This window comes from Podarcis bocagei (genome assembly GCF_964188305.1).
Source record: "Podarcis bocagei genome assembly, chromosome: 3".
Taxonomy (NCBI): domain Eukaryota; kingdom Metazoa; phylum Chordata; class Lepidosauria; order Squamata; family Lacertidae; genus Podarcis; species Podarcis bocagei.
Genome location: NC_138127.1, coordinates 96,046,086 through 96,066,451, shown reverse-complemented (window position 1 = coordinate 96,066,451; position 20,366 = coordinate 96,046,086). Strand labels below are relative to the sequence as shown.

The 20,366-nt window shown below is 43.5% G+C and overlaps 1 protein-coding gene across 37 annotated transcripts in view; it reads left to right on the top strand.

Annotated features, from left to right (window-relative positions):
• Positions 1-19,097, top strand: part of NRXN1 (neurexin 1) — a 1,024,248-nt gene extending 1,005,151 nt beyond the window's left edge. For all 37 annotated transcript variants that reach the window (XM_081188376.1, XM_081188372.1, XM_081188367.1 and 34 more), the window contains one exon: positions 15,348-19,097. In XM_081188376.1, the coding sequence (XP_081044502.1) occupies positions 15,348-15,652 (305 nt within the window). In that variant the 3' untranslated portion in view covers positions 15,653-19,097. The remainder of the gene's footprint in view (positions 1-15,347) is intronic.
• The last annotated feature ends 1,269 nt before the right edge of the window (positions 19,098-20,366 follow it).

Below are 20,366 nucleotides of genomic sequence, written 5' to 3'. Positions count from 1 at the left end.
GCCTAGGGATTCCCTTCCTGAGAGTAGCAGAAAATACGGCCAAATACAAAGAAAGAGACACACATACATTTGCTGTTCTTTAGAGGATGTAAACCAGGGCTGTGTAGAGCCCTTCATATGCCTTGTGGGTCCCATCCGAGAGGGGTCCTGTTGACCCATCCTCGTACCTACGGGACCGCCTCTCCCGGTGTGCCCCGTGGAGGACCTTAAGGTCCATAAATGGCAACACCCTAGAGGTCCCGGGCCCTAAGGAAGTCAGATTAGCCTCAGCCAGAGCCAGGGCCTTTTCAACACTGGCTCCAGCTCTGTCTCATGAGACCAGGGCCCTGCAGGATCTGATTTCTTTCCGCAGGGCCTGTAAGACAGAGTTGTTCTGCCTGGCTTGGAATCAACTTGATCCCCTCCTCCTCTTTCCTTTTCCTTTCTCCTTCTGTGATGGAACTCCTATTTGGGGACTTCCCTGGCTTTTTTCTGGCCCATGTAGGACCAGTCTGGATAGTTGGCCTTGGTGAAGAGTTGACCTTTCCATCCCCAAAAAGTTTTTGATTTGAGTTTCTACTGAAATGAGGCTGCATTTTAATGTTGTATTTTAATCTTGTTTTTAAGTTGTATTTTAATCAATTGTTTTTATACCTGGTGTTAGCTGCCCTGAGCCTGGTTTTGGCTGGGGAGGGCGGGGTATAAATAAATTATTATTATTATTATTATTATTATTATTATTATTATTATTATTATTATTATTACATCAACAGACCAGTTCCCAAATAAATGAATAGAGACCAGAGGTGCCTCCCCTCACCCAGATTTATTTTATTTATTCATTCATGCATTTATTAAATTTGTACACCAGCCTTCATCTGAAGATCTTGACAGTTCACCACATAAAAACACAAGATGAAAACAAAATGAAACAAAAACCCCACAAACCTCCCACAGACACATTTAAAAGGATATAGGATGTTAGTCAGCAGCTCAACTGCTCAGCTGAGGTGTTGACCCACTCCTTTCCTTCCAAAGGAGCACCCTGCTGCAGGCAGGATTGGCACGCAGAGGCACCAATCCTGCCTGGTCCATAGTGTTCCTTTGCAAGCAGCTCCTCTCAGAAAGGAGAATTGGGAGGCAGGCTTCTTCCTTCTCTTGGCAGCCAGGGCAGGTGTGGGTCTTTTCTTGGGGTTCTTCTGCCTGAGGCCTGCCTCTCCTTCCTGCCTGATGCCCACAAACTGATAGCCATGCAGTGCTCTGGGCCATCCAACCTGAGCTGCCTGCCTGCACCCAATTCTTCCAACACCCAAGTCACTCCAAATATGCCAGATTTGGCTCAGGGGCTCAGCTGAATCCATTGCACAAGCCCTAATGTAAACACAAAATCTTGCAATTCAGATTTTATAGCCCTAGTGGGACTTCCTTCTCTATTACTCAGGCAATGAGCAAACCATCCATTTCAGCTCAGTTTGCTGCACTGTGAGATTTATTGGGTTGGTTATTGCATTTCATCAGATTTATAGCCCACCTGTGCCAAGGGCTCAGGGTGCGTTGCATAAATATTTACAGGGCTCACAATCTAATTTAACATTAGCGGCAGGAAGGGGGGGTGTACACTGATGAGGTGACAGTTCCCTATAATTTTATTAGCTCCCGTTCAGAAGATTTAGGTTTCGTAGGAGCCTGGTTGGGTTCCTGGGAGACCCTCCCTGTCATGCTGCTGGGGGCTTAGCATGCCTTGTCAAAACCATATCATCCTATAATAAATAGCAAAGCTAGAACTCCTGTAGCTTGGTGGTTGAGCATCTGCTGTTCATGCAGAAGATATCAGGTTCAATCTCCAGGAAGGAGATTGTCCCCTGCATGAAAACCTGGGATGCCACTGCCAGTCAATGTAGACATTATGGAACTTGGTGGACCAATGGTCTATCTGAGGCAGCTTCCTGCATTCTTATTCCCTGAGGGTTCATCCTTATATACAAGTACTCCTACACTTAAGACTGAGGAAGAAGGAGGCTTGGAGAAACCCTAAGATTTAGAGGAAGAGCTTGTAGGAGGCAACAGCAGAAGAGGTGTGCACCACAAAACAGAATGATGAAGACCAAACCTAGTCAGTGGGCATAGAACTCTGGCTGGCTGATGGAGGACAAACTGGAGAATTGGTTTGTGGAGGAAAAGATGGGAGAAAACTGTGTCTTCTTCTTCTTTGATGATCACTCGTAGCCGAGTAAGATTGTCTTCCATAAACACGGTTTTAACAATGAGTCCGTAAGTGACTGTGGAGGCCAATTCTGGACCCACACGTCCTTCCACAGTGGGGACAGTGGTTTCCAGGTGGGAGTTGATCACAGTGTGGATTTGCCAAGCATGCCTTCCTCCTAGCACGTTTCTCCCTTGCGTCCTGAGTTTGAGCATCTTCAAAGCCCATGACACCTTTGGTAAAGGCTGTTCTCCAATTGAAGCACTCGCAGGACAGTGTTTCCCAGTTGTCAGTGTTTATACTACATTTTTTTTAGATTTGCCTTGAGACAGAAAACTGTGTATGTATTAGGAGAAGTAGGCTCAAAAATGTGCACACATTTTGATGCATTTGTCTTTTTTAAAAAATAGATGCACAGTGATTCAGAAAGGAATTTAAGATGGGGGAAATGAGAAACAGAAACCGACAGTTTCTTCTGTCCTTAAGAACCAAACGTATGAACTGTCTTGTGCCATTTTTAGTGTTAGATGTTAAATAAAGTACGGAGAAAATAAAGTACTTATCCACACAGTGCATAGTCAAACTATGGAACCCGCTCCTCCATGAGGTTGTGATCACCACCAACTTGGATGGCTTTAATAATAATAATAATAATAATAATTTATTTATACCCTGCCCTTCCCGGTTCAAAAAGTGGGCTCAGGGCGGCTAGCAAGAAATTTAAAATGCTTTAAAAACAAAAATTATTAAGTACAAATTAGAAAACATCCATATTTACAACAAAAGAAAATACAAAGGAAAAAGAAAATACATATAACTAAGGGGAAAAAATAGAGAATACTTACCTAGCAGGGGAGACACCATGTTCATGAAATTTAAAACACTTAATTGTAAAAAGAGGATTAGACAAAATCATGGAGGAGAAGTCATATCTATAGCTACTTGCCATGTTGGATACGCTGTCTCCCCGGCTGGAGGCAGTAATCCTTCTGAAAACCAGTTGCTGGAAACCGGAGGAGGGGAACAGGCTCTTGCGCTCATGTCCTGTTCCCTGGTTTCCCACAAGCATCTGGTTGGCCACTATGAAAACAGGATGCTGGACTAGATGGGCCATTGGCCTCATCCAGGGGCTATTCTTAGGTTCTTATCTGTATTCTAAATGCAGTGGGTACCAGCTACTCCTCCGGTGTCATTTAAATTCTCATTTTTTAAAATAAATAAATAAACCCAAATGCTGCACCACAGATGGCTGCAAATGAAACTCGTTAATATATCACAGGGCAGAGGTGATATGAATCGTGGATGTCACATTCATGGCACTTTTCACGCTTGAAATCATTCCCTCCACTGAAATGCACGTTACAGCTTCCTCCTAAGTTTGCATGGGGCTTAATGGTTTATATAAGATCTGTCTGCCAATATCCCTTCCCTGGCATACTGTATCCGTGGCTTTTAAGTGCAAACGTGCTGGTGACTGACACTTCATTGGGAAAAGCAGGGCTTGGGTGCTTTGGAAAGAAAATTTGGGTTTAATGTGCAATACTCCCAAAGAGAAATATTTCTCCTGCAAGAAGCAGCTTGCATAGGATGAGTTTCCATGACAGTGTTTGATGAGGGAGAGTCAACCCAAAGAGATTCCACTATCTGATCCCTAGATTCTTGTAGTCAAATGTTCTCATAGAATCATAGAATCATAGAGTTGGAAGAGACCACAAGGGCCATCGAGTCCAACCCCCTGCCAAGCAGGAAACACCATCAGAGCACTCCTGACATATGGTTGTCAAGCCTCTGCTTAAAGACCTCCAAAGAAGGAGACTCCGCCACACTCCTTGGCAGCAAATTCCACTGTCGAACACCTCTTACTGTCAGGAAGTTCTTCCTAATGTTTAGGTGGAATCTTCTTTCTTGTAGTTTGGATCCATTGCTCCGTGTCCGCTTCTCTGGAGCAGCAGAAAACAACCTTTCTCCCTCCTCTATGTGACATCCTTTTATATATTTGAACATGGCTATCATATCACATCATATCACCCTCTCATGCCACATCTCAGTGTGATAGTTACAAGTTACAACTTTTTCCCAGTGTTCCTCTGGACCAAACTAGCATTTATATGCAAGTCCACATAACAATCAGTACTCCAACTATTTTTTTTGGGTGGGGGGCAGCTGGGAGGGAAGATGCAAGTGTGTTCGACAGTGCTGTTTTCCTAGAAGCAGAGGTGCAGGAACTCACCATGAACACGTCCCTGGTTCTCTTAGAATGGCAATGGCGCCATTGAGTTCTGGCATGTTCTGGCTGAAAAAAAAAGCCCTGGTGTTCGATTCCTTTCCCCAACCCAAAGAAAACTGATCACAATGAAAGGAAAGAGACTTAAGTTAGTCATGACTAACTCATCCTAAAATTATACACCGCTCCTGCTATCCATTCATTTGTTACACAAAAATTCACCTATCCAAACACAGGGAATTAGTACCCAATCCTTGCTGTACACACTGCAAAGTCAGATATCCAAACAGCCCAAACTATGTGTAGTTCTGTAAACAAACAAGCAGCCTTGAAAAAGCATTACTTTTTGTGTTTCGCTGGACCACAACAGACATTTCACCAGAAACCATGTTGGGAGGAAGGAAGGGAATGGGAGAGTTGGGACAAATAAGAGAGCTTTTTTTCCCTTCCTTGTTTCACTTTTGCAAAGTTTCACAGGGGTTTCCTGATGGGTTTTTTTTTTTTGTCATTTTGGGGTCAAAATTCTGCAGTCGGGAACACATTAGAAATTTCCACGTAGGACTGGAAACCGTTGAATCATTGTGTGAACACTCGCTTAAAAAAACTATATCCTGAGAATGCATTGTGTTCAGATAGCAAGACCTGTGAGTATCTGCCTTCCATACAGAAGGACCCAGGCTCCGTCCACAGCATCTCCCAAATCAGACTGGGCAAGACCCCTGTCTGAAATCCCTGTCAACCATTTTGAACTAGATGGTCTGATTTAGTATAAGGCAACTTCCTATGTTTCTAAAATCATCATCATCATCTGTGTTCCTAAAATTGTAGAGAAAATTTATGAGAAATTTAATAAAAATAAAAATAATGTCAGAATGCTGTCAGCAGCTCACGGCTGGTTGCCCAGGAAAGTATAAAGACAAATAACAGTTTCTTACCGTCCTTTTTTTATTTCAGTCTTTACACAGAGAGGCTATAGAACCCAGCCTCTTGTATAATGGTGTTGCCCTGAGTGAATCTCCACCCCCTGTATCTCCCACTTCGTCATTCGTCATCATCTTCATCATCTCCTCTACGGGTGCCACTAAGTGTCCTCTTGTCTTTGAGCTCTTTGCTCTCCTACTTTTAAGGCTCTCCAGGTTCTGGGAGATGGAGGGTCTGGAATGCTTTCTAATGACAACGTGTCAGCCAGTTGTTGTTCTGGCTCTCCCATGATTTCCCATCTTTCCCCCTCATCTGCCTCTGAGCTGTGACCACCCTCAAACCCTTGTTGAAAATCTATACTGTCTTCTTCCTCCTCCCTGGAAGGGTCAGGATGAGGAGGCAGTCTCCACCATTCCTCCTCTGCCCAGTCCCTGATAGGAAAAGACAACTTCACATATTTCTGTAGCAGAGCCAGCCCTATCATTAGGTAAGGCAACACGACCACTTTAGGCAGCAGATGTTGGAAGACAGGTGATGCAGCCACCTTGCAAAAACTAAGCAAGCCTTGGTCTGGCCAGTACCTGGGGGTAGGATCAGGTGGTACCCATAAGCAGAGCTTCCTTGAGTTCCATGGCAGAGGGAGTAAATAGAAAACCAATATCAATCCACATAAATGTTGCTTTGAGGCAGGGTGGAGACAAGCGAGAGGTTTGTAATGACTGCAATCTGTAAAGAAGATTAAAAACAAACGCAGAACACTCAGCTCACCTTTATAAAAAAAAAACTGAGTAGATTTTGTTTGACGTAACATGTGCCTAGGAGCACACTTAAAAGGCAGAAATCCTGCAAGCTGCACGTTTGGTTCCCTCCCCAAGTCGACTTCACCTTTCTGGACCATACGACTTCAGACAGGTGTAAGGGTTGCATTTTTTAATGTTCCCCTCCTTTAAAGGGAGAGTGAAATCCCCACACATGATAAACTAGTGCCTATTTTATTTTAAAAAATGCTTTTCTTCCTGATCTATATAGGAAAAGCTAAGGTAAAGGACCCCTGGATTGCAAATGGTGAGAAGGTGGGCGACGTTGCCGCTCAATAAGATCCCCAATTACAATCTTAACTAACATAGAATTGGGGGGGGGGGCATTGCCTAATGATTTTGCTGATGATAAAGCTTCCCTCTAAAACAAAGGAGAGAAGGCAGGAGCACTAGCCGGTGGGTATTGATTTAGTGATCAGGGTAACAAGGAATTGAAACTACGTCCAGATAAGCCATTCCACCCAAGAGAGGTCTTTGCTTTCTGGCTGCTCCCAGACTGAAAGCCCACCAAGTGTACACCACAAAATAATCACATTCATACATTGTTGCAAATGCAGTACTTTATTCTATTTTTTTTAAGAATCTTGTCTTGTGGATAATTTTCTAGCTTCTCCCTCTGATTGGTTTATGCAAAATCATGAATATGAACCAAGCAAGTCTTTCTATATATTGGTGTGATTTTGGAGGGGTTGGGGGGGGGGTTGAAAAGGGAGAAAAAGTCGTTTTGCTAATTTCAATTCTCGAACACGGCAGGAGTCTGCGATTCCAATTTTCTTTTCACAGTCTTAATGAAGACTAGACATTGGCAATAGTCACGTGTGTGTCCCCCACCCCACCCCCTTTTGCTTGGAATTTAAAAAACCATGTTGACGGGCTGCCAAGAATTATAATAACTCTCTAATGAGCACAGGAGAACTGTAGCCAATTGTGACTGTTCCGGACAAGTTATTTCATAGCGGCAATAACAAAAGGAATATAAAAATCAATCCTATCTACTGTGGTATAGGATACAATTCAGGAAGGTGGTAAAAGGAGGGGGTATCTCTTAATGAAGGCAAGCACAATATATACCCACCTTATGGATCGTTTCAAAAGGGGCCAGTGGAAGACAGGATGACTAGTTGACTCCTGACAATGGGATGAAAAATACCGTTTTATGGTCCTCTCCTTTCTCTCTGCCAAGCCATCCATGCCGCCATAAAGCCAGCTTCAATATTTTCAGGTGGTTCTCTCTGTCTTAAGAATTTCCAGCCTCTCTACTTTATGGCCTTCAATCGAGAGAACCCAAATGGTTCTCAGCACTTCATCGGCTGTTTCCTGGGCAATGAAATAGGCTCCTAGCATTGTTTGAGTTGCTTTCCAGCATGCAGGAGTACAGTAATGGAGCGCAGTGTGTTTTCTGGAGTAGTAAAGAGATGTTCACAGACACAGTTCAATATCTGTTGGGCTGCTGTGGGGAAGCTTGGCTGGCAATAAATATTTTGAGGGCAAGAAGTGCACTTTTCATGGCCTGTGTCTGCAGCATAAAAAAAAACCCAGTTTAAATTTCAGAAAGCTTCCCTCCTCCAAGGAAACCAAGGAACTGCCGGAAACATTTTTGCAGGTATTTATTGGCATTCTTGCTAAAGCATAAATCCTAATATTCCTCAGGCAAAATGGTGAGAGAGAAACCACATGCAAAAAGAAATTCAGATCTGTAAAATGGATCTGAGCACCCTATGAGCTGGTTTAACCACAAGCTAGGTTTGCACATCCTTGACGACTTGATGGCTACAGTGTGTGTGTGTGTGTGTGTGTGTGTGTGTGTGTGTGTGTGTGTGTTTTAAGGTTGTACACAGCCTCCCCACATCCACCCTGTAGCCTCAATCTATGGCCCCCAGATGAGGTTAATTTGACCTGTGCCGCCCTATGAATCACCTGCCCCATCCCAGATCTGTCCCCAAAGCAATATAGGGCAGCTGGGTTAAGAGTTTTAAAGCATTAAAAAAAAAATCTTCTTTTTCAACGCAGTTAAAATAGAGTTTAAAAATACACTTTGTGGGTGGGTGCTCAGCACTGCAGAGCATGGGATGTTTCAATTAACAAGCTAGTAAATATAGGAAAACAATCCTGTTTGGTGGTGCTTCAGGGGGCAGAAAGAAGGGGAGGCCTGACAGGAACTGTTGACCACCAACTCACCCCGCAGCCACTCCTCACTCATGCTTGCCCCCTGACAGCCACAGGCAGGCATCTCAACCCAACCTGTAGTGATCTGGGTCTGTCTCACGCTGAGTCAACCAAAGTTCAGATTCCTCCAAATAGGCCTGATTTGGCTCGAGTTTTGGGCCTTGGCCAAATCTGGTGCACAGCCCTAGTGTATATCTGAAGCGTTGAGTGAGCCATCAACCTGATTTGTGTTTGCTCAAAGGTTTGCACAAAGGCTGTATGAAGTCTCCAACAAGCGCTTGTTCTTGTGGTTGTTATCCTGCAGTTGTGGTTTGCCATCACTTTTGGTTGATCTAGTTGCCTATAGTGCTCTCGCCACTTGCCGTTCCTAGAACTATCATTCAAGGATACTACCAGTGACAGCAGAGGTAGAACATAGGTTTGGCGAGGGAATGGTTTCCCTCAGAAGGCGGACTCTCTCTTGGAGGTTTTTAAGCCTAGGCTGGATGTCCATCCATCGTGGATGTTTTAGTTGAGATTCCTACATTGCAGGGGGTTAGACTAGATGAGGCTTGGGGTCCCTTCCAACTCTCCAATTCTATGATTCTCTGGTTGTGTTCCAAGGCACCAGAGCCACAAAGTTCCCAGAAGAACAAGAAAACACACTGGCACTGAATATTTTGGTTTATGGGTTCAAATAGGCCACAACTTTATTGGTTACAGATGTGAGCAGTTTGGCTTAGGCATTGGGGTGAAGCCAGGCTATACATTGACTCCTGCCCATCTGCAGGGAGTCCACTGAAGGGTAAAACACCGATAGGGGGTGCCCTATGACTTACATCAAATAGGGGCAATCTGAAGGGTCCCCATGGGAGGTGTGGAATGGCCCTAGTCCATGCCCAGACTTCAGACAGTAGGTCAAACCCCGGACCCCTTTAACAGGATACCCTTACTGAGGAGGGGCAGGCAAAGGCAACAACAAAGGCTTACCCAATGTGCTGCCTGGCCATGGCAGGATTAAATTGCCCATGGGACGCCCACTCTGCCAGCTAACTGGCTGGCGCAGTCCCACAGCACTGCTGACATGTTTGGCTATGACACAGGAGAGAGGTGGCATCCCTCCTTCCCCTTGTCCAGGAAACCATTGAGTCCCGGCTGCCTGGCCGCAATGCCGCCCACCAGATAAAAGGTGAGCGGACTTCTATGCTCATGGCTACTGGCCACTGGTAGTGTCACCCTCCATAAGAGGTAGGCATAGAGACAGTCATGTGGCAAAAGCAGCCCCTGGAACTACTGGCAAATGCAGCCAGTACCGATATAATATCAGTGAATATAGTTTGTGAAAAGGCATTTAATGAAACAAAACATCACAATTTTTGCCTCAGCCCCCGCACAGCACAAATTACAAACAGCTACTCTGTGGACGCCAGGAAAACTTGCAGTTAATTAAGTGATTCTGTCTTGTTTAGACAGATGGAGTGAGATAATTGTGAGAAGATGCTTAAAATGAAATAATGCCAGCAGCTTTAATAATGGGACTGGGGTGGGGGAACTACTTGGGCTCAAAATAAGATTGTTCGGTTTCATGCCTGAGACCTCAGTAGTCAAAGCAACACTTCCCTGCAAAAGGAAGCTGGAAGGTGTCATTTAGCTAGGGATGAGCTGGGCTGCTAGTTCCATTCACATTTCAGCCTGTTTTTTTGTTTTTTTATTTATATATATAATTTTTATTAGGTTTTTTAACATATCATTTTCAACAATAATTAAACATACTTTTACATCTTATTCAAATTTTTGACTTCCATCAATCCTGTCTGAAAATTTTCCAATCTAATCTCTCAGTATGCATTTCTTATCTTCCCTATTACATTTCAAACTCATAACCAATATCTCTGTCTTTTTCTACTTTGTAACACTTCATATTTTTCTCCTTACAAAACTTCTTGTAGTCCTACTAGCGTAATTTGTTGATTACAGTTGCTCTTCAAATGATTCATATACTTCTTCCAATCTTCTGTAAATCTCTGGTCCCGCAGGTTTCGAATCCTTCCTGTCATTTTGTCCAATTCTGCATAGTCCATTAATTTCGTCTGCCATTCTTCTTTCGTCGGAATTTCTTCTTGTTTCCATTTCTGGGCTACATTTCAGCCTGTTGCTCAGTCATAAGAACGTTAAGAAGAACCCGGCCAGAACAATTGTCCTGTTCTCACATGCCCGTGGGAAACCTTTTTATTAATGTTAAATACATTCTGTTTACACACTTAAAAACTCGGGCTCTATATGTCTCTTCGGCTGGGGAGGGCAGGATATAAATAAAATTTATTATTATTATTATTATTATTATTATTATTATTATTATTATTATGTACGTTTTTGGTGCGTACTTTTGGCACGCTAAAATTTTATTGCAAAGCCCGAAGAGCATAATGCAACTGGGAGTTCTTTTCGTATCCACAAGCAAATTTGGGAGCATTGGATTGGGTCAGTCCACTGCGAAAAGGGGGAACTAGATCAATGCACACTCCCCCAATCTCTACTTCTAGCAGACCTTAATAGCAAACTCGCTGGACACGCATTTGCCTAATTTGCTTGCATTCAGCATGTTCCATTCTTTCTTGGGCAGAAATTAATTTCCAAAATGACATTCAGCTTGATAAGTCTCCCTCACTTTCACCCGCTACAGATATGCTCAAGAGCCTTTATTCGGTAACACTGAATTGTCTCTTGTAAAACACATCCAGCTCAGACGAATTTCCACATAACACTGTGAATACAATGGGAGGAAGAGAAGGGGGATGGTGCCTATTGTTATTTCTAAGTGCTTAGAGATGGACTCTGAGTACACGCTTAGGAAGAATCTGAAACAAAGCATATGTTGGGATCCACTTCTACTTCTGCAGATATAAGAAGACATCAGTTTCCATTCTGATCCATGTTCATCACGTGCAATGCCGCTTCCATTCTGCTGCAGTTTGACTCCCAACTGTTGCTTTCCTCATTGCCCACTGTGGCACAATTTAGCATTACTGATATAATAATAATAATAATAATAATAATAATAATAATAATAATAATAATAATTTATTTGTACCCCGCCTATCTGGCTGGGTCTCCCCAACCACTCTGGGTGCCTTCCAACAAAATATTAAAATACAGTAATCTGGCAAACATTAAAAGCTTCCTTAAACAGTGCTGCCTTCAGATGTCAGATAGTTGTTTATTTCCTTGACTTCTGACGGGAGGGCATTCCACAGGGCGGGTGCCACTACCGAGAAGGCCCTCTGCCTGGTTCCCTGTAACTTGGCTTCCTGCAGTGAGGGAACTGCCAGAAGGCCCTCGGCGCTGGACCTCAGTGTCCAGGCAGAACGATGGGGGCGGAGATGCTCCTTCAGGTATACTGGACCGAGGCCATTTAGGGTTTTAAAGGTCAGCACCAACACTTTGAATTGTCCTCGGAAATGTACTGGGAGCCAATGTAGGTCTTTCAAGACCGGTGTTATGTGGTCTCGGCAGCTGCTCCCCATCACCAGTCTAGCTGCTGCATTCTGGATTAGTTGTAGTTTCCGGGTCACCTTCAAAGGTAGCCCCATGTAGAGCTCATTGCAGTAGCCCAAGCAAGAGATAACCAGAGCATGCACTGCTCTGGTGAGACAGTCCATGGGCAGGTAGGGTCTCAGCCTGCATACCAGATGGAGCTGGTAGGCAGCTGCCCTGGACACAGAATTGACCTGCGCCTCCATGGACAGCTGCGAGTCCAAAATGACTCCCAGGCTGCGCACCTGGTCCTTCAGGGGCACAGTTACCCCATTCAGGACCAGGGATTCCGCCACACCTGCCCGCCTCCTGTTAATTACATAATGGTTATGCTATTCTACACCATTGCTTTCAATGCAGATCCTGGAATGTTTCTTCTTTCAAATAAAGTATTATCTTCTCTCACTGGCATCTTTCCCAAGCAGGCACACAGGACCCTCAGTTTTTGTGTTTGGGTGCAGCCTGGGTCTCTAAAACAAAACAAAACAAAACAGGGTTTTCTTGAATGTGTGAGAGCCCTTTTCCTTCATCTTTATAGTGCCAGCACATCAGCACCAGGGGAATGATTATAGCCAGCAAAAGAAAGGGAAACAAAAGTGTCAAAAGAAAGATGAAAGGAGGAGGGAGGAGGAATGGTTTAAGAGACTATGTTCATAGTAAATGAGAGAATTACAAGGAAGGCAGTAAAACTGTGGAAATGAAGAATATAATGATCGGAAGAGTGGGTGGAAAGAGCAAAACTCCAGAACAAGAAACGCAGAGGTCTGGAAGAGATAAAGAGAACAATAGACTGGAAGCAAAATAATATTACTTGGGTAGATGCAGTATCAACAAGGATAAGGATCTGAATTTAAGTTTTTGTGTGTGTTTTTTTAAAAAAAGAACCAGATTCATTGGCAAATAAATTTTAAGCAGAACAGCCACCCCATGACTTGGGCACGTGTCTCTGTGGACATCCCCCTAGCTGAATGTTTGGCAGCTGTTTTCCCTAGCCCTTGATTCCAGACATCCTTGCACTCCTCTTGCTAGTATTTCTAATTAATTGGTTATTCTTCCCATCAGTTTTGTTGTTGTTTCCCAGAAGGGACCCACATCTGACTAAATCTTAAAAGCAATTTGGGGTAACCCTATAGATCTCAGGCCTAAATCTCGCCAATAGTCCTTGCAGACTAGCATTTGCAGGAATTCTCTAGGCTTGCTGTATCAGGCCAGAGTTAGTCTATGATCCTGTTCCCGCAGTGGCCAGCCAGATGCCCGTGGGAAGCCCAACAGCAGGACTTGAATGTTAACATCTGCAAAGGATGGGCAGAATTTTCACTCTTGCGTAAATACCGAAAGCGGCGCCTTTACGAGCTCGGCTCCTTGTTTTTACGATACGCTCCTTGCTGCTCAGTGGGCCTTTTATTTCTTTCGGTAGCTCTTCTTTCGCCCCGTAAAAACAATAGATGTTCCCATTCTCTCACATTTGAGAAAAGCAACCTGGGGTCGTAATAGGTGAGTAAAAATTCTAAGAGGCAGAATGCGTGCAAGAGGTGCCATAGTCAATATTATAGCAGGCAGCAGAGCACAAAGCAGATAGCCTAAATAATATATTGTAACTTAAAAGCCCAGGTGCAGGCTTCCACCTGAACATGAAATTGCTGAAAGTAAGTAGGTGGGGGGGGGTAGTGACACACAGGCAACCCTGCCCATAGCATCCTTGTGTGTTGACCCTCTTTTCAGTTCCTGACATTGCCTGTGTTGTATGGGGAAGACCTGCAGGAGCCTTGCACTCACATTGGCTTGAATCTGAGCAGACTCTTCTGCACGTTGGCGGGTAGTCTCCCCCGTCTGATGCCCTCCAGATGTTCTGGGCTGCATCTCCATCAGCCCCAGCTAGCACAGCTGCATCGGCAGTGGCTGGTGGGAGCTGCAGTCTGAAGCATCCATTTGGGGGGAAACTGGTACAGAGAGGGGTACAGAAATTCAGCTGAAATTGGCCGAAAGCTAAAATTAAACAGTGACATTGGACATTGGTCCAAGAAATAAGTTTTGGTTTGGCTAATAAAATTTCCCAGGGGATTTTTGCACTTCTTAACAAGACACTTAAGCCAAATTTGGCATGTTCAGCTCACCTTAAATATCTATTCTGAGGAAAGGCAAAAGCATTCCCATAGATTTAGTGGAGGCTTAAATGAAAAAAACAACAACATCTGGGACAGGCACAGGCGAACTCCGGCCCTCCAGAGTCCCTTCATCCCTGACCACTGGTCCTGTTAGCTAGGTATGATGGGAATTGTAGTCCCAAACATTTGGAGGGCCGGAGTTTGCCTATGCCTGTTCTAGGATCAACTTTGTGGCCGTAAGAACATGTAGAAAGGGCTGTCTTGTGGTCTGACTCATGCTGGTAAGTCATGATGGAAGATCTGAGTATTTTAACTTTCTGTGAGTTGTTGTACCCAATCATTCCTGCTATTTTCTTTCCGACAACATTCAGGTTACTTAAAGGCATGGAACCAAAAAAGTATTTGAGCTTTTTGTCGAAATCTAAGTATCAGGGATTATGGTTTTGAGAACAATGGCTGCCGTCCTGTACCCACTTACCTGAAAATAAACCACATTGAACTCAAAGGGTCTTGCTACTGAGTAGACAGACATGTCTGAATTAAAAAGCAAATCTTCTCTGATGAAGGTTATGGGCTGAAGTTTGCTCCAATGACTGGACACAGTGACAAAGTCTATGTGATCCCTTCAGTCTCTAGAGTTCAGTCATAGATTTGTAGACCTAGAAGGGACGAGAAGTGTCAACTTTCTGCAGTGCAGATGACCTCAACCCCTTCTATCCTTCCAAGGAGACAACATTGCTCCCCCCCCCCATCCCCATATCTGTTAAATGTAGTTCTGGCGATACACAGCTGTAAAATTTAATTTCACCCTAAAGACGTTAAAGCAAAGGTTATGGGATAATGCACACAGTGACTTGCGATCTCGATCACACGCAGTCTGTAGTCCGCTGGCAGTAGGAGTACAAAGTGGGCATGTCTTTAAGTTAACATCCTACGTTAAAAACCTGACAGTACCAAATAACCGAAGGCTTTTCACCAAAGCCAGACTAAACGTCTTTCCTTCTGCAGTGTTGGATGGCAGGTTGAGAGGAGTTCCCTACCAGGACAGACTTTGCTCGTGTGCTCAATACATCGATTCCATAAAACATATTTTGTTGCACTATGCAAAATATGGGCAAGCCAGGGCTGAACTGATATTACCCTTGCTGGTACCTTTCCCGGGAAAATCAGAGGCTCACTATGTCAGGTTCCTATTGGAAGACTGGACAAACGCTAGAACATTAGCAGTGGCAAAGTTTTTATCGGTGGTTGCAAGAAGCAATGATCCCTGTATTCTGAACAAAATGCTTGTTTAACCTGGAGGTAGGCTGTATGAATTGTGTATTGCTTTGTAACGATTTGTTGGACCGTAATAAAGATTGAATTTATGAGTTCTTGCTTTACCCTGTATAAATGTTTCTTTCATCATCTACCTACAGCGAGTCCCACCAAGCCTGGGCGAGGAGGATACCCGAGTACAGATGAAGTGGTCCGGGAATCCAGCAGCACTACTGGCATGGTGGTTGGGATTGTGGCGGCAGCTGCCCTGTGCATCCTCATCCTCCTCTATGCCATGTACAAGTACCGGAACCGGGATGAGGGCTCCTATCATGTCGACGAGAGTCGAAACTACATCAGTAACTCAGCACAGTCCAACGGGGCTGTGATTAAAGAGAAGCAGCCCAACAGCTCAAAGAGCTCCAACAAAAATAAGAAAAACAAGGATAAGGAGTACTACGTCTGATCCCGACAGCTGAGGAGAAAGAACAATTGTATAGGAATAGTCTTCATTTTATCTGAGACATAAAAAAAACAAAAACCGAAAACTTATTTACTTTACTTTTTATGAAGCACATACAAAGTTTAAAAAAAACAACAACGGGAAAAAAGAACACAGGGAATGCAATCAGAAAGGAAAGACTTTTTTAAAAAATATAAAAAAGAACCAAGGGAAGGAAACAAAATGAAATAAGCATTTCATAACTCTTGTTTCGCTGAAACAGGAGTCAATAAATCCCCTTACATTCACAGTGTTTTCATTTACTCTGCCGTCTTTTCGTTGCTGGAATGTTTCTGAAGATGATGTTGGTACCACCACACACTCATAAGGCAAGGAGTATTACTGCAAAAACATCACCCAGCACACCACAAAATATAATGAACTGAAACAAACAAACAAACAAAAGTTGAAATCTCTCTCTCTCTCTATCTCTCTCTCACACACACACAAAACACACAAAAAGAAGCTACCTATCAGTCTGGATTTAGCCAAAGTGCTAGCGCTTTTCTGAGGAGTAAGTTAGTCTTATTGCCTGAGAAGACTTTTGCGGTTCTACACGAGCGCTCGATGAGCAAAACGAAACCTCGAAACTGAATTTTGCCACCCAGAGCAACAAAGCAACGACTGGAGCTTTGGTTTGAAGCGAAGCGCTGGCTTTTCTGAATAAACCACATTTTAAAAAAAGAAGAAGAAAACACTTTAAAGAGGAAAAAAAAGCCCCTTTCTGGTTGTGAGGAAAACAGTATAGCGGCCTTATTTTCGAAAAAAAACAATAAACAAACAAAAGAAGTGAAATATAAGGCTTATTTTCACACACCACTAACAAACAAACCTGAGGGCATAGATGCAATCATTGGGGGGAAATTCATGCACGCTTAATATGTTATTACATATGTTTATATTTAAAAAAAACACATCTATATGTGCTTTCTGGACTGTGATAAGTGATGTTTTCTAGCCTGTTGTATAGAAAATGCAAACTATATCTGCTCTTCAACCATTTTTGGTAAACTCAATGTTCTAAGTGTTGCTAGGTATAGAACGTTTTAAGACATCTGGAGCAACCAACATTTCTGTTTACTTTTGCAGCCATGAGAAACTGCCACGATTTTTCTTACCCCTCCTGATTCTTTCTTTCTTTCTTTCTTTCTTTCTTTCTTTCTTTCTTTCTTTCTTTCTTTCTTTCTTTCTTTTGGTTTGCTTTTGGTTTTCGCCTACAGTGTAGTGAATATACTACGAGGGAAAGTGTATGAATGTATATAAGAGTCAGCTAATTTTCTTCTTAACCTGTACAGTCTTTCTCTTTCTCTCTCTCTCTTTTTCTGTTGCAGTTCAGTTTTTCGTAGTTTGTATGAAAGAAGTGGATTTAGAAAGCAAATATATATAGATATAAACATTTTCTTCTCCAATTGCCTATCCACTCCCAGGATACATCAGCGAAACCAATCAGAAATCATGTGAATTTGCCCCGCCCCAAATTATGCGCCACACAAGTCCTGGCGATTGAAGTGACCTTTGCACTCCAGTTCACATGACATCATTGGCCAGTATGTTTGGCTGTTCCCGCAGGTAGTGAAGGTTGAATTCTGCGGAATACTTGGTCCAAATCTCTTTTCCCGTTATATGGCATTTGCCCGGCTTTTGGTATATAACCACTACAGTGTTGGATGGTCGGAGAATTCAGAAGTCTGCCTTTAAATTAGCTCCTCTCACTCACTTTCCTCAGTTATGGAAAGCAAAAACGGTTAAAAACTGCATGCAAAACAAGATTCCAAGTTGCATATTTTTTGTCAGACGAAGGAGTTGTTCTTTTATTTTACCACTTCTGTTTTGTTACCGTAAAACCTTTATCCGCATCTTTCATTTGAGCTTGGTCTTAAAATGAAATTTCCTCTTCTACTAAGCTCAGCCAGTTCATTGGTTTGGTAATAAACATACTTTCAGTTTCTCTGCATTGATATGCGTGGAAACATTTAATGCCTTTTGGTTAAAGATCTAAGCCATAGATCTGCATTCCCCCACCCCCCTTGGTTTCATTTCATTAAAATGACTGCTCTGTTGGGTTCACAACAATAAGTCTTTGTGTAACATCTCACTTAGTGAGAGAGATACAAGAGGAATATATTAGGCCGAAAGACATGAGCTCAGTAGAGAATCAGCTGTATCTTGGAAGGCCTCCTGTGATGAGTACGATTGTTCGCACTTTACAGACAGGAAGAAGGAATTTAAAATTAGCTTTAACCAGCAAGTCACCTTATCTTCTTGTACGCTGCTCACTGCCACTGGGGAGAAACACTGGGAAATGGAGGAGCTTTCAGTCTTCAACACAGCAATACTGTCAGAAAAGAAAAAAAAGTCACGGTATTGCCGCTCTTAAAAGTTGCCAAATGATTTGATTCATGCTGTATATGTCAAGGACTTTTCCTTCTTCTTCTTCTTTTTTTTTTTTGGTGATGCTTGTGAATTTCTGAAGGCTACACATAGCATTCGAGTTAACATAAGAAAAAAATAGTTGGTCCAATCACCCCCCTCATGTGCCACCATTGTGAATTACCTTTGCTGAGGGCAGGACAAGGAATGAGGACAGCCACGAACCGTTGGGGAAATCTGGTGTTGGTATCCAAAGTTAAACAAGCCAAAAATAAGTGAATAAATGAGTGTTGGATTTCCGTGGCAGTAAGGCCACGTGGAAGGGGATAGAGATTCTAAGCTTGGGCTTTTCCACCAGTGCTGAATGGCGAGGTGCTTTTGTGACTTCATGTATTGACTCTGTTAACTCACCTAACTTTGTCAGATTGTTGGTCCCTCACCCCCAAGCAATTAAAACAGTTACTTTAAGTAATAAGTGATAGGGGATTGCTATTTCTAGCAAAGGTGATTTGAAGCTGTTTTCTGGGGAGTTACTCCTGTTCTTCCTTGTTGATTTTGTGATTTTTTTTAATAACGAACAAAAGAAGTGTTTGCATTTATCAAATGTTGCAGTAGCTATATTAAAACAATTTTCTCTTTTCAAAATGCATAACAAATACATTAATCCCATCTCTATAATAATCTAATTTGTTTGACTAAGGCTGCAGTCTTATGCACACTTAACAGGGAGTGAAGTCCCATTGATATTGATGGACCTTCTCCTGAGTAAAGATGCCTAGGATTGTGCTGTGATGAGATGGCTTCGGGTTGTTTTTTTATTACTGTATTGTGTTGCCTTTTTTAACATTACACTAAAATAATGTGTGAAATTATTCATTCCCAAGATATCAAAAAGAGGTCAGAAGCCCTTAACCTTATAGTGCTTTCTGTGATAGATATTTACAATTTTTTTTATTTGTTGCAAGGCCAATTTATCCATTATTGGAAATGCTAAGCAAGTGGAATTTACCGTTTTGTTAATAAAATGTTTCTTAATACAGTTGCTGGCTCATTATTTCCTCACCCCTTTCTGTGGTTTGTATACTATTGCTGCTACCATTCAGCATGTCTTTGACTCTGATTAGATGTTAGGCCCCACACTGTCTCCCATAGGTTCCGCCCTTCAACTTAACATGGGGACCCAGAGCCACAACTTGATGTCATCTCCGACTGCTCAAAATGACGCTCATGAGTCAGTGTCAATTGTGGCTGGATCCCATTGTTCCTGGTAGGGAAGAAGGCAGGGAGGCCAACAGCAGGTGGCGCCAGAGCCAATGATGGGCAGAGCTGACCAGTTCGAGTTTCCCCCATCCTGCTCCCTGCCGACTTCTACAATGGCAACATCCGAGACTTAGGAGGAAAAAGCAGTGCCATCCCTTGAACAGGTTGTAAGTAAGAAAACGGGTATGGAGGGCGGGCTGACTGAGGTCAGTGGGGTGGTGCTTTATTTGCCCTCCACTGCTTTGTAGGCATCCAAGTAGTGCACATAAATATCTAGATCAGTGCAACAATCAAATCAGCAGTACTTCTAGGGTTTGTGCATGGGATATATTCCCTGTTCAATATTAGGAACTCAGTCATGGGTCGGCAAACTAAGGTCTGCGGGCCAAATCAGGCCCAATTGCCTTCTGAATCCTGCCTGCAGACGGTCCAGGAATCGTCGCATGAGTCGCCAACGTGTGCGTTCTTTCCCTCACCCTCATTCTCCCTCACATGGTGGCGGTGCCAGCACCTCCTCCCTCCCTCCCTCCTCCTGGCTTCTCCCTGCCCTGCCTAGAGGAGGAAGGGGGCTGGGTTTTGTTGGTGCCAGCAGCAGCCGCGTTCGCCATTTTAAGCAGCCCCTCTCCAGAGCCCTTTCACGTGCCGCTCATTGTCCCTCCGCCGCCACCAGCCCCTGCCGCTCGCAAGATGCAGGTAAGCAGCCACCAGGGCTCATGGTCCTCTTGCATCATTTTTTCCCTTCAAAATAGAGTCCAGCCTCCCACAAGGTCTGAGGGACAGTGGACCGGCCACCTGCTGAAAAAGTTTGCTGACCCCTGAACTAAATGGTCTGTTATTCCAACCAGAGCTGGCCCTACCATTAGGCAGAGTGAAGCAGTCACTTCAGACCACAGATTCTGGGGAGTGCGGGTAGGTAAGATCCCCTCAGCCACGTGGTGCCACATGGCTTGTAATGTGCTCTCTAACCTCACCTGCTGTCCTCAGGTATTGTGGAGGATAATGTCCCGTTGCCCGTGTTGCAGTAAGATTCACCTGCTTCTCCACATGG